Consider the following 14,966-nt stretch of genomic DNA (forward strand, 5'->3'; position numbering starts at 1 on the left):
AGAAAATGTATGTTTTTAATGTGTGTTTATTAAATGTGTGAAAGTAAATACTTAAGTAACATACTAGGGACACCTGGCTGACTTAGCTGGAGCGTGCAACTTGATCTCAGGGTTATGAGTTCGAGCCCCACATTGGGGGTAGGGATTAGTAAAATAAAAAACTTAAAAAAACAAAAGCTGTTGACATAGATGTGCATTTGTTGGGGGCGTTCTGCATGGTCTGTGATTGCTTTTTTGTTTGTTTGTTTGTTTGTTTGTTTGTTTGTTTGGAAGTCCATGAAGTTGTTGGATTAGTAGTAAAACCAATTTGGTTTGTCCTTAAAGATTTTCTGATATAAAAGTAATAATACCCATTGTAGAAAATTTAGAAAATGAAAAAAAGAATTTAAAAATTGAATTCATCTATAACCCAGCAATATCACTGTTTGTATTTTATCCTTTTTCCTTTGTTGTGATTATGGGGATGTATGTGAGACTTGCCACTTAGAGTGACATCAGGCCAGAGGTGGATGTGCATGTCAGCCATCAGCATACTCAAGTTTTTATTTTCGTTTTTTTTTTTTTCATACCGAAGTTTTCAAATGCCTTAGATTTAGGTTATCTTTGACGCCTCTATTTTCTCATCTTCTGCAAGCTATTTGTACATCCTTTTTATGGTCTCTATCCTTGTTACCATTATCATTTCATGTAACAAAAACCTGTGTAGATTTTTATCCGTTTGGCTCTTCACTGAGACTGCTGGAGTTGTCCTGCTCTCAGTTGTCCAAACCCAGAATGGGACGTCTACATGACCTGACAGATGCTGCCTAAAGTTTGGAAACATGCTTAGGAAAGCCAATCACAAGCATGTAAGATTAATTCATGCAGGTTTCTTTCAGAGTATACTTCATGAATGCCACTAATTGTATAGTCTGATTCTGTTGTCTGTTTACTCCTATACTTTCCATCTCCCCCACAGACTTGAAAGCCCTGTGGGGGTGAGAGCACATCTGTCTTACTCATCACTGCAGTCCCAGCTCAAAGCCCGTGGAAGGTATTCAAGTCAATGCTGAGTGAAGGGACTTCATTTTTTGGGCAAGTGAGGGAAAAAGAAGTAATTATATTTACTACAGATGTTTTTGGTGTTCTAATGTATCGACTGACACATAATTAGAATATTTAGTATTTAAAAGAAAAATACTTTAAGCATTTTTTTGTATCATTTGCTATGACTTAGTTTTTACCTATTCTCAACAATACATATCTCATCAAAATAAATACCTCTGTAAGAATATAGGTTACTTTTAGTTTAATTTGTCATTCACTTGTCTTTTTTAAGTAGGCTCTACGCCCAACATGGGGCCCGAAGTCATGACCCTGAGACCAAGAGTCACATGCTCCACCGGCTGAGCCATCCAGGTGCCCTTGACTAACAAGTTTTTAATGTTGAATCTCAAAGTCTTGGATTTAGACAGGCTGCAGTTGGCCTGTAGGTATCCTGTTGAAATCTCAGGAGTTGTAAGATTCTGAAACAGGTCTTAGAGCCAAGTTAATTTAAATTTAATTTTAGGGGTCCCTGGGTGGCTCAGTTGGTTGAGCATCCCACTGTTGATCTCAGCTGAGCTAACACATGATCCCAGTGTTGTGGGATCCAGCCCCACATTGGGCTCCACACTGAGCATGGAGCCTGCTTGAGATTCTCTCTCCCTCTGTTCCTCTCCCCACTGTGTTCAGTGTCTCTCTCTCTCTCTCTCTCTCTCTCTCTCTCTCTCTCTCTCTCAAATTAAAAAAAAATTATGTACAAATTAAAATTTTAAAAAATAATAAATTTAATTTTAAAATTATGCCATAGTGTACTTTTTATCAGAGTGGAGACAGTAAAATTGAAGTAGGATATCCTGAGCTGACTCTTGAATGATTTTGGACAATTATTTTTGTGTGATAGTTCTGTGGTGGCCATAATTTCCACAATTTGTTGTGTTGACAGTGTGGCTGTAAAGACCTAAAAAGCATCCTTTTTTTCTTTTTGTAATTTATGGTAACCATATTTTCTCAGGTTTAACGTGTAGCCCTAAAGATCCAGAAACCCAAAGGAACCACTATTCCTGCTCCACACAGTCCCATCCGTAGTGAGGCTGTTTCTGGAATCTGTGTGATGACCAAGGTTTTAGGCATGGCTGCAGTTCGGGTTCCTCGGCCTCCACGGGAGAGGGGGCCTGTGGTGGTTAAAGATGAGGAAGAGGAAGGGAAGTGCCTTCCTAGCCTGGAGGTGTTCCGCCAGCGCTTCCGGCAGTTTGGGTACCATGACACACCTGGCCCCCGGGAGGCCCTGAGCCAGCTCCGGGTGCTCTGCTGTGAGTGGCTGAGGCCCGAGATCCACACCAAGGAGCAGATCCTGGAGCTGCTGGTGCTGGAGCAGTTCCTGAGCATCCTGCCCCAGGAGCTCCAGGCCTGGGTGCAGGAGCACTGCCCGGAGAGCGCTGAAGAGGCCGTCACTCTCCTAGAAGATCTGGAGCGAGAACTGGACGAGCCAGGGCAGCAGGTAGGCTGGGGAGACCTTTTCTGCCATGAGATTGAGAGCATAGCATTCGGGGCAGGCTGGGTTTGTCCATCCAATGAGAGTAGCTGAATGGAAGTTTCTGCGTTTCCTCCTGTATTTCTTCTACTGTCCAGTATTGATCTTTAGCTATGGGAGTTGAATGAGATGGATGGGTTTCCTTTTTTTTTCCCTTAGAGGTTGTACGTTAGCTCTCCTGGTGTTCTTTCATTCTGCAGTTGACCTTTGAACCACACAGAGGTTAGGGGTGTCAGCCCCGCCTCCCCAGGACATGTGCATTTGAGGATCCCAATATAACTTTGGATTCCCCTGAAACTTCTAAATAGTCTACTGTTGACCAGAAGCCTTACCAATAACATAAATGGTCAATTAACACTTACTTTGTATGTTATATGTATTCTATGCTACATTCTTGTAGTAAAGTAAGCTAGAGAAAGGAAAGCCTTAAGAAAATCATAAGAGACACATTTACTATATTGTATGTCTCAAAAAAGAGATGCGTGTTTAAGTGGACCTGGGTAGTTCAGACCCATTGTAGTTCCAAGGTGAGCTGTGCATAAACTCCATCATTCCTCATTGTCTCTAGGCCTCACCGCCTCCAAATGAGCAGAAACAGATGTGGGAGAAGAGGTCCTCTTCAGGAACGGCAAAGTTTCCAAGCAGTGTGCAGCCCCAGTCTGTGGAGACCAGTCACAGATGCGAAGCTTGGGAGCCCTTGTACATTCAGGAGACTGGGGAAGAGCAGGATTTCACTCCAGAGCTGAAACAGAGTCAAGGTAGGGGCTGTCTGTCATGCCACCTGCTTGGTGCCCCGGGCCTTTGTGGTGAAAGAAACAGAATAATTCTAATCCCCGGTTGCAAGGCAGTGCCCTACACTGACTTGCCTGGTCTGGCTGCAGAGGCAGAATGAGTGCCTGAGTGCCTTTCATCCCTAGGTGCATCTCAGCCAGAGTCCTAGCAAGGGAACATGACATCCTCTTCTCTTGAAAGGGTGGGTTGAAGTGAGTTTAAAAAAGGGACTGTTCGGGGCCCCTGGGTGGCTCAGTCTGTCCCCCACTCTTGATTTTAGCTCAGGTCATGATTTCATGATTCATGGGATCAGGCCCCACGTTGGACTCTGTGGTGGCAGTGAGGAGCCTGCTTGGGATTCTCTCTCTCTGCCTCTCCCCAGTAGTGCTTTCTCTCCCTCTCTCCCTCCCTCCCTCCCTCTCTCTCTCTCTCTCTCTCTCTCTCTCTCTCTTTCAAAATAAATAAACATTTTAAAAATGTAAAAAAGGAGACTGTTCACAGAGGTGTGACAGGTTGAATGAACCAGTAAGAGATGATGCTTGTTTATTTGTTAATATTGTTAATAATTGGGTGAACCTGTTAACGTCAGCATTGGATTATGCAGAAATGGTCCCTGGTAAATTCTTTTCAGCTTCCAGTTCATAAGGCTATTTAAAATTTTTAGCTTAGAGGCACGTGGGTGGCTCATTTGGTTAAGCATCTGACTCTTGATTTCAGCTCAGGTCATGGTCTCACACTTCATGAGATCAAGCCCTGCATCAGGCTCTGTGCTAATAGCATGGAGCTTGCTTGGGATTCTTTCCCTCTCTCTCTCTGCCTCTCTCTCAAAATAAGTAAATAAACTTAAAAAAAATTTTTTTAGCTTATGTATTAAGTTACTTATTTCCTACACATAGTACATGGCAACTTTAGGGAAAATCTGTACATGTAGCCAAGTGTGACTGCTCATCACAGAGAATGAAAGGGACTTTTATCTACTGCTGCTGGGGTCCCCAGCAGACAGGAAGTAGGGGGTGAACGTGGAAGGAAATAGATGGGTTGAGTGGAGAGAGAGAGCCAGGGACCAGGGAAGGGGCTGAGAGGAAAGTACCTTGTTGATTGAGGCTCTTGTACTCACGGAGGGCTGACAGTTCTCAGAGGGAGCCCGTGGTTCAGTGTGGATTTCTCTTAGTCCCCTTTTCCATGTATGTGGACAGATTAGATGGACTTGTAAGTGTTGCTGCCTAGTGCAGTGCTCTAAAGAAGATATATTGCTTCAATATAATTTCAGGAGTATTAACTTTAGAACTAAAAGAATTGTAAGACATAGCCACTGTAGGTTACATGATGAGAGTGAAACTCTAATGGGAAGTTAGCACTTTCATTTAAATGAATAATGAGGGGCGCCTGGGTGGCTCAGTCGGTTGAGCGGCCGACTTCGGCTCAGGTCATGATCTCACGGTCTGTGAGTTCGAGCCCCGCGTCGGGCTCTGTGCTGACAGCTCGGAGCCTGGAGCCTGTTTCAGATTCTGTGTCTCCCTCTCTCTGACCCTCCCCATTCATCCTCTGTCTCTCTCTGTCTCAAAAATAAATAAACGTTAAAAAAAAATTAAAAAAAAAAATAAATAAATGAATAATGATCTGGGACTAGAATGATCGAATATGGACCGAATGTCCTCTTTTGTTGCTTTTCCACTTCTGTGAGAAGGTGAGTTTGCCACTAGCCTGGTCTCCTTTATTACCCTTTTTATTTTCCTTAATCAACTTCAACCATTCAGTAATATTTCTTACTTGTTTCTTTCTGCCTGGGCATCACCATCTCCTTTGCTGCTGTCCCAGCAGCCTGGTTTTGCCTTACTGCCCTCTTTATGTGAAGATCTTCTCCTGGCAGAGAAGGCTGTGTACTCGTTATATGCTAACAACTACTAGTCGCGGCCTTGTGTGAAAGCCTGGTACTGTATACTAGATCTGATGGTGACTTTGTGTATCTGTGATACTGTGACCTCTCACAGAGTGATACTTGGTCACCCTTTAAAACCCATCCACATCATGTGACATTTCAATTTCTCCTTTAACAGTTGCTTCTCAGAACACAACACAACTGACATGTTCTTTTTCTACTTACTGTTTCAGATCATAAATCGAACACCCAGAATGAGGAATCAACAGAGAAGCAGAAAAGTTCTGAAGAATCTCAAGAATTCAAAAGGGATATTATTCCTGTGATTATTGCCAGTAAATGTGAGTCCAGGTTAGAAAGGCAGTGGGTAAACCTTGAAAAGGAAAGAGGAACAAAAACTCCTCTCCTAGACAAAGGTTCTAAGAAAGGCAGAGAATTGGTTCCCACTAAACCTACCCCAGGAGAGAGGCGTTACATTTGTGCCGAGTGTGGAAAGGCCTTTAGTAATAGCTCAAATCTTACTAAACACCGGAGAACACACACTGGGGAGAAACCATATGTGTGCACCAAATGTGGGAAAGCTTTCAGCCACAGTTCAAACCTCACCCTTCATTACAGAACACACTTGGTGGACCGGCCCTATGACTGTAAGTGTGGGAAAGCCTTTGGTCAGAGCTCAGACCTCCTTAAACATCAGCGAATGCACACTGAAGAGGCACCATATCAGTGTAAAGATTGTGGGAAAGCTTTCAGTGGTAAAGGCAGCCTCATTCGACACTACCGGATACACACTGGGGAGAAACCTTACCAGTGTAACGAGTGCGGGAAGAGCTTTAGTCAGCACGCGGGTCTTAGTTCACACCAGAGACTCCACACTGGAGAGAAGCCATATAAATGTAAGGAGTGTGGGAAAGCCTTCAACCACAGCTCAAATTTTAATAAACATCATAGAATCCATACTGGGGAGAAGCCCTATTGGTGTAATCATTGTGGAAAAACCTTCTGTAGTAAGTCCAATCTTTCCAAACATCAGAGGGTCCACACTGGAGAGGGAGAAGTGCTTTAAGTGTTGAGCATGCTCTCTGAGTGGTTTTTGATTTTTCAAGTTTTAGCATACGGATCCTAGGGAGAAGCCTAGTAATTGCGCTATAAACTCTAGTGGTAGATTTTGTTTCACTCAACGTCAAGGGTGCCTGAGGAATGAGTGCTTGGGTGTTGGCACAGTGGGAAGGAGGTGCTGGAGGGCATCAGGGTACTCACTGCCCACTGGCCAGCTCGCTGGGACGGGGTCCCCCACCACACTTTGGGTCTCCTGAACCAGGCCGGCATTGCCTTTTGTATAGTTAAGCTGAGTATATCCAATATAATTAAGGAAGAAACACTGAAACTGTTTAACTGTTTTAACATATATTCAAGAAGTATGATTTGTAAAGAATTGAGCCACCTGAGCACAATTTAATCTGATTTGGAATAAACTTGTAACATCTTGTAATGCCTCAGGACTGTTCAAATAAATGGTATGTCGGTTATTGAACACTATTCTAGAGAGAGGAAACTGTTCCTGCCTGGTTGTAGCTCTTGGAAGATTTGGATTTGAGGTCATTGGAACTTTTCAGTGCTTGTGAAGGTGCGTATTGGGAAGTCAGGGTAGAGCAGCTAGAGTACCTTGGGCTGTGTTGCGCTTAATTTTTTTTTCTGCACACTGGACACATTTTTTCATCATTGGAAACATTCATCAGCCTCGTGTGCATTTTGATTGTGTATATATATTCTGCCTCTACCGAAGTCTGAAAATCTGACTCTGAAACTTCCTTCTAAACTCTGCAAGTCAATAATATACAACAGGATTCCTTCTAGCCCATACTGTCTGTTCCCTGACTGTCGTCAGGTGAGATTTTTGCACAGTCTCCAAGCACAAAGAAGCTACTCTCTTACAGCAGGGGGGAAGGGAGATGTGTCTCTTAGGCTGGAGGGTTCTGGGGAATTTGGGGGTTGAGGGTCCTCAGACACACCTACCCAGATGTCCCATGCATCAGGATCTGAATCTTTCCCAATCAGGGCCCAGAATTTTGGCATAAATGATTTGGCAAGGTTTTGCATTTAGCTTTCTTTGGAGTTCTCACCCCCTCACAATAAACTGTGTGCCTGGTTTTCAGGCCAGTCTGCTCTCGCTGCAGATGGGATCACTGATCCCTCCCATGGGTGACTTTGGCTTCCACAACATGCCCTGAAGTGATAGTTGGCTGAGCTAAGCCTATAATTTTCTTTCTTCAAAGCTTGAGAAACTCCACGGTCCTAATAATTGCCACTATCCCGGTAATGTTCAAGTTCTGGGACTATTCCAGAAGCTAACGCTTCCCCTTCTACCTGTACCTCATCTCTTGCTAGAACTAGTGAGAATCTTGGTAATTCCATGGTATAGCATGCCAGGGTTATCACTACTGCACTCGTTACCAGGCTCCTCTTACTAACCATCTGACCAGTGAGTGACCTGTCCCAAAGTCTCATCCTGATGGCTCAGTTTCAAGGGCCACTTCCAGCACTGACTGTTAACAGTTTGGATTTCCCTAAAACAGTCTGATACAAGGACTTGAAGGCCTAGAGTTTATTTAGGGAGGTGATTCAAGAAAGCCAGGTGTGAGGGAGCAGGAAGGGAAGGGGGGAGAAAAGCCAATAATGGGCTTCTGTAGGGAACTACAGCTCAAATCTACTGAACAGAACAAGCTAACAAATGGGAGAAACTGGGAATACGGGAGCTCTGCTCGAGTCTCAGTGCCCACCTGCGGTTAGGTGGAGTGCCTGCTTAGCTCTAGGAGAGTGGTTGAATCCTGGTGGGCCAGGAAGAACACTGCCCCCAGGGGGCTTTGAGACTGTCTTGGTCTGAAGATGCTTGTGAGCATGCCGCCCCCCATATCACACAGATAAACTTATAGGACTTACATTTGGATTCTAGATAAATAACATTTGGGGCATACTTCTACTAAAAAATTTATTCAGTGTGTATCTGAAATTCAAATTTCCCCGGGCATCCTGCATCTTACCTGGCAGTCTTACCCCTGGCATTTGTGGGCAGCAGTCCTTCCAACCCTTTGTCTCCCCAAACACGGTGATCTGATGAATCGAGGGGACTCAGTTACACCAATAGAATGTATATATGCTGATGAGGTGTCAGCTTTGTGCATCCCAGGAAACACGTTGTGACTTTATCCATTCTTCTAGAATAATCTCTTAAGGGCTAGCCTGGAATCAGGGCAGCAGCTCTTACAGCCCTTCTCTTTGGTGGAGACTGTCCACTACTAGGAGAGAGAAAGGTGATACCTATCTTGAGATAGGAAATAACACAGTGGTCTCCACATTTCTATGTAATGGCTTAATTTCACCCCAGCTAGTCTACCTACAGTGACTTAAAATATAGTTCAAGTATATGATACAAAGGGCACCTGGGTGGCTGGCGCAGTTGGTTAAACGTCAGGTCATGATCTTACGGTTCATTAATTCAAGCCCTGCATGGGTCTCTGTGCTGACAGCTCAGAGCCTGGAGCCTGCTTCGGATTCTGTGTCTCCCCCTGTCTGCCCCTCCCCCACTCACGCTCTATTGCTCTCTTAAAAATAAACATTAAAAAAAATTAATAAAGTGTATGATACAAAAACATGATTTTAGATGAATAAGCCAATTTTGACTCTAATACTACATTTGTGATATCAGCCAGTACACACATTTCAATCATTTTTTCCAACTTTTTAAAGTTGTAAAATACACAAAATTTACCATGTTACATACCTTAAATATATAACTTATTAAAGGTATATATATATATAAACTTTAAATTTATACCAAGCTAATAGAAAATATCTCATTTTAATTTTTAAAATGTGTGATGGTGGGGCGCCTGGGTGGCTTGGTCCGTTAAGCGGCTGACTTCGGCTCAGGTCATGATCTCACGGCCCGTGAGTTCGAGCCCCACGTCGGGCTCTGTGCTGACCGCTCAGAGCCCGGAGCCTGTTTCAGATTCTGTGTCTCCCCCTCTCTCTCTGCCCCTCCCCTGTTCATGCTCTGTCTCTCTCTGTCTCAAAAATAAATAAACGTTAAAAAAAAAAAATTAAAAAAATAAATAAATAAAATGTGTGATGGTGAACATGTGTTTTTCTTATCTTTATTGGCCAGTTGCTTTTCTTTTTGTGAAATGTCTCCTTGTATTCTTTGTCTTGTTTCTGTTGAGTTGTTCGTCTTTGTCTTCTTGATTTATGAAAGCTCTTTATATGTTTAAAAACCTTAGGACCTTTTCTGTCATGTGTTAGAATATTTCTAAAAATTTTTTTTTTGATAGCAAGTGCGAGCAGGGGAGGGGCAGAGAGAAAGGGAGAGAGAGAATCTCAATCAGGCTCCACACCCAGCACAGAGCCTGACACAGGGCTTGGTCCCATGACCATGAGATCATGACCTGAGTCAAAATCAAGAGTCAGAAGCTTAATCGACTGAGCCACCCACGTGCCCCTCAAATTTTGTATATATACTTTTCATAGTATTTTCCCAGTACTTTATTTTTAATGGCATTTATTTAAATAATAACAAATCAGGGGCTCCTGAGTGGCTCAGTCGGTTAAGCATCCAACGCCTGATTTCCACTCAGGTCGTGATCTCGAGATGAGCGGGATCGAGCCCCAGGGGCTCTGCGCTGATAGGGGGGAGCCTGCTTGAGTTTCTCTCTTTGTCCCTCTCTCTCTGCCCCTCCCCTGCTCACCGTGCGTGTGTGTACAGGTGCCTGCACTCAAATATTTTTAAAGAATGAAGATGGTATTCCAATAAAAGGTAAAGGAAGGAGTATAGTTGTGGAATTAAGAATTTAAGTAAAACTGGATTGGCAGTATGAACATTAACTCATTTCTTTACAATAAGAAAAATTTAATACCTATCTTTTTAAATTTCTGTCCATGAGCAACTACCCAGAAATAACGGGAACCCCGAGATGAATATTTTTCTTTTTCCTTAACCCTGCACCAGTGTTCCTTGGAGAAATAGCTAGTTTTACAAAGAGAAAAATAAGGTGAGCCTGCCAATTTTGTTGTACCAAAAGCTTTCATATTTAATGAGGTTATATTGAAATGACATAAGGATCAACCTAAAATGAGTTCACATTGGCCAAAATAGTGACAATTTGAGCATCAAAGAGAATATTGGCTGAGGTTGATTGTCATATATTTAGTCTAAAAAGCCAGAGTCTACAATGATTAACAAAAATAAAAAAGTTGGTATCAAGTGTTCTAAAAGAATGGCCATTGGAGGGGCACCTGGGTGGCTCAGTCAGTTGGTTATGTGTCTGACTTCACCTCAGGTCATAAACTCAAGATCATAAGTTCAAGCCCCACGTCCTGACAGCCTGGAGCCTGCTTCGGATTCTGTGTGTCTTCTCTGCCCCTCCCTAACTCACCTTCTGTCTGTCTGTCTGTCTGTCTGTCTGTCTGTGTCTCTCAAAAATAAACAGTAAAACTAATAATAATAAAAGAATGGCCATTGGAATCTCTTCCAGAATGAGAAGTAGTTCTGTTGATTCTTGTTATTCAAACACATTGGTATTATGGACTACTTTGCAATATTGATGAGGATAGAAATTAATAATTTAAAATAATCGATGAGGAAGTATTTTCTGACTCGAAACAGCAAAAAGACTGTAAGTTTCAATCTTGAGTTAGGCAAAGCCATGCAAAATAGGCAAATACAAATTTAAGTCTCCTTAAGAACTTCATGGTTTTACTAACATGAAAGAATGGAAGATCCCATAAGGTCCCAAAGTCACTAAAGTTACATTTCTTAGGATCCTGTCAAATTAAAGAATCAGGGTAAAGAAGTGTACCTACTTATTCCCGCGGGAGCTGCAGAATTCTATTAACTCAAAGAAGAATGTGAACACATGTATAATGAATTCAGGGAAGTGAGCTAAATATCACTCCCCTTGATTTCAACAAGTACAGTTTCAGTGGAGATGGGGTTGCCAGATTAAATGCAGGGTGACCTGTTAAATTTGAGTTTCAGGTGAGCAACAAATAATTTTTAATATAATAATAATAATGTCCCATGCAATATCTGGGGCATAGTTTATATATATTTGAGGGCATATTGGAAGGAAACAAAGAATTCCATAAATATTTACTTCCTTATTTCTTAGTTGTTGCACAGTTGTTGTTGAACACCTGCTAAGTGTCAGGCAGTTCTAGATTTTGGAGGATTCCCGTGCCAGATGAGACAGTCAGTGTCCCTGCTCTCAAGAGACTGGTGAGGGCTGGAGGAGAGGGAATACTGATAATGAGAAGTAGACAGATACACAAAATAATTCCAGCCACTAATAGTGGAATATTTTTAAATAGATTAGAAATTGTATTTTCAAGTGTTTTCTGGGTGCATATTTAAGAGGCTTTATGGGGGACAGTTATTTTGTTATTGTTGATTGAAGTATAACATACAAATAGCAAGTGCACAAACCTGAAGTATACACCCCATATATAGTGAGATAAAGTCTTTTATGTATATTCATGCCTCTGATTGCAGATGCAAAAGTTGACTGAAACAAAAAATTAAAATTGTATTCAAAATTCATAAAACTAAAGTATAGAAATTTAAACTCTTTTTTGGGGCGCCTGGGTGGCGCAGTCGGTTAAGCGTCCGACTTCAGCCAGGTCACGATCTCGCAGTCTGTGAGTTCGAGCCCCGCGTCAGGCTCTGGGCTGATGGCTCGGAGCCTGGAGCCTGTTTCTGATTCTGTGTCTCCCTCTCTCTCTGCCCCTCCCCCATTCATGCTCTGTCTCTCTCTGTCCCAAAAATAAATTAAAAATGTTAAAAAAAAAAAAAAAAAAAAAAAAAGAAATTTAAACTCTTTTAGCCTCTGGTATAGATCTAATCACCAATTTATAGGAAATATAAGGGCCTGAAGAACATGCTATAGGACAATGCAGTGAGACAGGTGACTTCAGACAGTGGGAAACTGCAGGATAAATCATCCTTTTTATTAAATCGCAAGGAAGAAAAATAAGATGAAAAGAGAATTCATAGATTAAAAGAAACTTAAGATCCATATCATCTGATCTCAACATTGACCTTATTTGGATCACAATTCAAACAGGATTATAAAAAATGAAAAATTTTGAGGCAATGAGGGAAACTTGATCACTGGCTCCATATATAATATTTTAAAAGTTATTAAATATTTTAGATGTGGTAATGGTATCAGTTATTTTTCCAAGGGTCCTTATATAGGCAATTATACCAAAACATTTACAGATAAACTTATGTCAGGGGTTTGCTTCAAAATAATCAGGAGGAGCACGTGTGGGATTGTAGATGAAATAAGGTCAGTATTTTATTGATAACTGATTAACATAATTTGCTGCAAAAAATTAAATATAAACAAATTTAATTAATACTGGATTTTGTATGAATGCAAGGCTTTAAAATTTTCTCCTGGTTTGGGTTATCATTATAACTATTACTTCACAATTGAGAAAAATATAAACATATAACAAATCTGATCTATGATTAATAAACAAAAAGTTATGTTTATTAGAATTTACCCCACTGAGATTGAGGGAACTGTCTTGCTTTTCTCAATAGATGGGCATTACCTACTACTAGAATAAAGTATTAAATCTGTTCCTACTTTTGCTTTTTCTTTTTAAAATTTTCTTCCTTTTTAAAGCTTTTTTTTTTTTAAAGACCAGCATGGGACTTGAACGCACAACCGCACAACCAGAGATCAAGAGTTGCATACTCTAGAGACTGAGCCAGCCAGGCACCACCCCCTACTTTTGCTTTTATAGATGTAAATATTGGGAAATCCTGCCCACATAGATGAGATGAGTGGCAAAAGGAATATAGTTATAGCAGTGTTGATTTTACATGGCAAAATCACACTGTGATTTACAACAGAAATGGTTTTGTCCTCTCCTTTTACTGGAGGGAAGTTATGGGAAATAGGTTTAAAAATTCTGTATGCTTACACAAATGGGTTAAAAAGGCATAGGGTGGAAAGCCGCCTTAACAGGACCAAAACATCCGAGAACAGCTAATGATATACAGGCCATAATGGAATCTTGAGTAACTTATGGTTCTCAGGATAGCATGCTCCATTTATCTTAGTCCTTAGAAAAGACAGATAACCAGATGCAGGGCCTGCAGGAAATGGCCATCTGTGTGGCACCGAGAGGTTATGTTTGGACCCTAACCTCTAACAACGTGTGTCCCTGAGATCTTTTATCTCTCACACACAAGTTAATGATTACTGTTTTACTTTCTGCACGTCCATCACATATCTAAGCTTTCAAGATCCTAATAAATATGGAGAAAGGACCCTTACTCAGGGCTCTTGTCTCCCCATAGACATTAGCCTCTTTAATTCTGCGCCCGCTTTCTTGCTGGACAAGAGAACGCCAGACTCATAGTCTGAGACAGGAAATAATAGGAAACCACTTGAATCACAAAGGATTTGTTCACCTAATCCTTACTGGCAGCAGTATTTCAAGTGAATCCTTTTGCTTGGTACCCCAAAAGGTTTGACACCCCAGATCAATATATCACTGTAAGATTTGGGGGTAAAGAAGCCTAGCTATCTTCTACCAAGAGGGAAGATGACTGTGAAGGAGGGCACCCTGGCCATAGGGATGTTTTCCAAGGGAGCAATTTTAAAGATGTACAGATAGAAAATGTAAGACTCTGGGGGCACCTGGGTGGCTCAGTCAGTTAAGCGTCCGACTTCAGCTCAGGTCACGATCTTGCGGTTCGTGAGTTCAAGCCCTGCGTCAGGCTCTGTGCTGATGGCTCAGAGCCTGGAGCCTGTTTCAGATTCTGTGTCTCCCTCTCTCTCTGACCCTCCCCCATTCATGCTCTGTCTCTCTCTGTCTCAAAAATAAATAAACGTTAAAAAAAAAATTAAAAAAAAAATGTAAGACTCTGGAAATTGAATCTGTCAAAACTAGCTGTCTACACACACTCTCTGAGAATATTTGTGTTCTCCATCCCCCATCCCTACCTGCCAGGTTGCTCATATCCTTGTCTGAAGACTGGTATAGTCTGACACGAAACCCCCCAGTGAGGCCACTAGTGCATGCCCTCCTATTGACTTTTGGGAAGGCTTACCTTTTTACTCCATTTTTTCTCTTTGTTTTAGGTAAAAGCTTTACAAAATTCAGCTACTTTCTTTCCCACCTTGGTGGACTGCTTTGAGAGTCCCTTAGGTGATTCATGGCACTATAGAGATCATGGACTCAGAAGAATAATCATTAAGAGTGTAGCATTTGAGAACTAGCTGAGAATTACCCAAGTGGCTGGGCTCTGGGGCAAATGCCCACGTAAATTACAAATTGACTTCTGAGCCCCAGAGTAATAGAGCTGATTGCATTGAAGGTGCTGGGAGTCAGCACCTTCAGCTGGGAGTCAGCTGTTCCGCTTGGTTTGGCATTAGGAGACCTTTTACAGAACAATCCTATTTTGAAGAGACTCCCTCTATTTCCACCCTTCCCTGTTCTGCTTGCCACTGCCTCCTTCCATAGCTCTTGAACTTCTTGTCCCTGAGGTTAGGAGCGGAAGAAAACAGAATGAAGAGATTAAAAACAAAAAAACAAAAAACAGGGGTTGTGTGTGTTTGTTTTGTTTTGGTGGGGGGTGTGGGTGGGTATTGAGTTTACTGAGTGGCTTGGATATGCCAAGTATTTGCTCAAAATCTCACTGTGGTCTAGAAGGACTGGGTATGGGCCCCACCCTTCTCAGGCCACGCA

General features: G+C 41.9%; 1 protein-coding gene across 1 annotated transcript in view; it reads left to right on the forward strand.

Moving 5' to 3' along the window:
* ZKSCAN1 (zinc finger with KRAB and SCAN domains 1) overlaps positions 1-14,966 on the forward strand; it is a 66,066-nt gene that overhangs the window by 39,705 nt on the left and 11,395 nt on the right. Inside the window, exons 8-10 of the mRNA XM_042972412.1 lie at positions 2,040-2,521; positions 3,123-3,312; positions 5,438-6,267. Coding sequence (XP_042828346.1) covers positions 2,040-2,521; positions 3,123-3,312; positions 5,438-6,267 — 1,502 coding nt within the window. The remainder of the gene's footprint in view (positions 1-2,039; positions 2,522-3,122; positions 3,313-5,437; positions 6,268-14,966) is intronic.

The sequence above is a fragment of the Panthera tigris genome, chromosome E3 (assembly GCF_018350195.1).
Source record: "Panthera tigris isolate Pti1 chromosome E3, P.tigris_Pti1_mat1.1, whole genome shotgun sequence".
Taxonomy (NCBI): domain Eukaryota; kingdom Metazoa; phylum Chordata; class Mammalia; order Carnivora; family Felidae; genus Panthera; species Panthera tigris.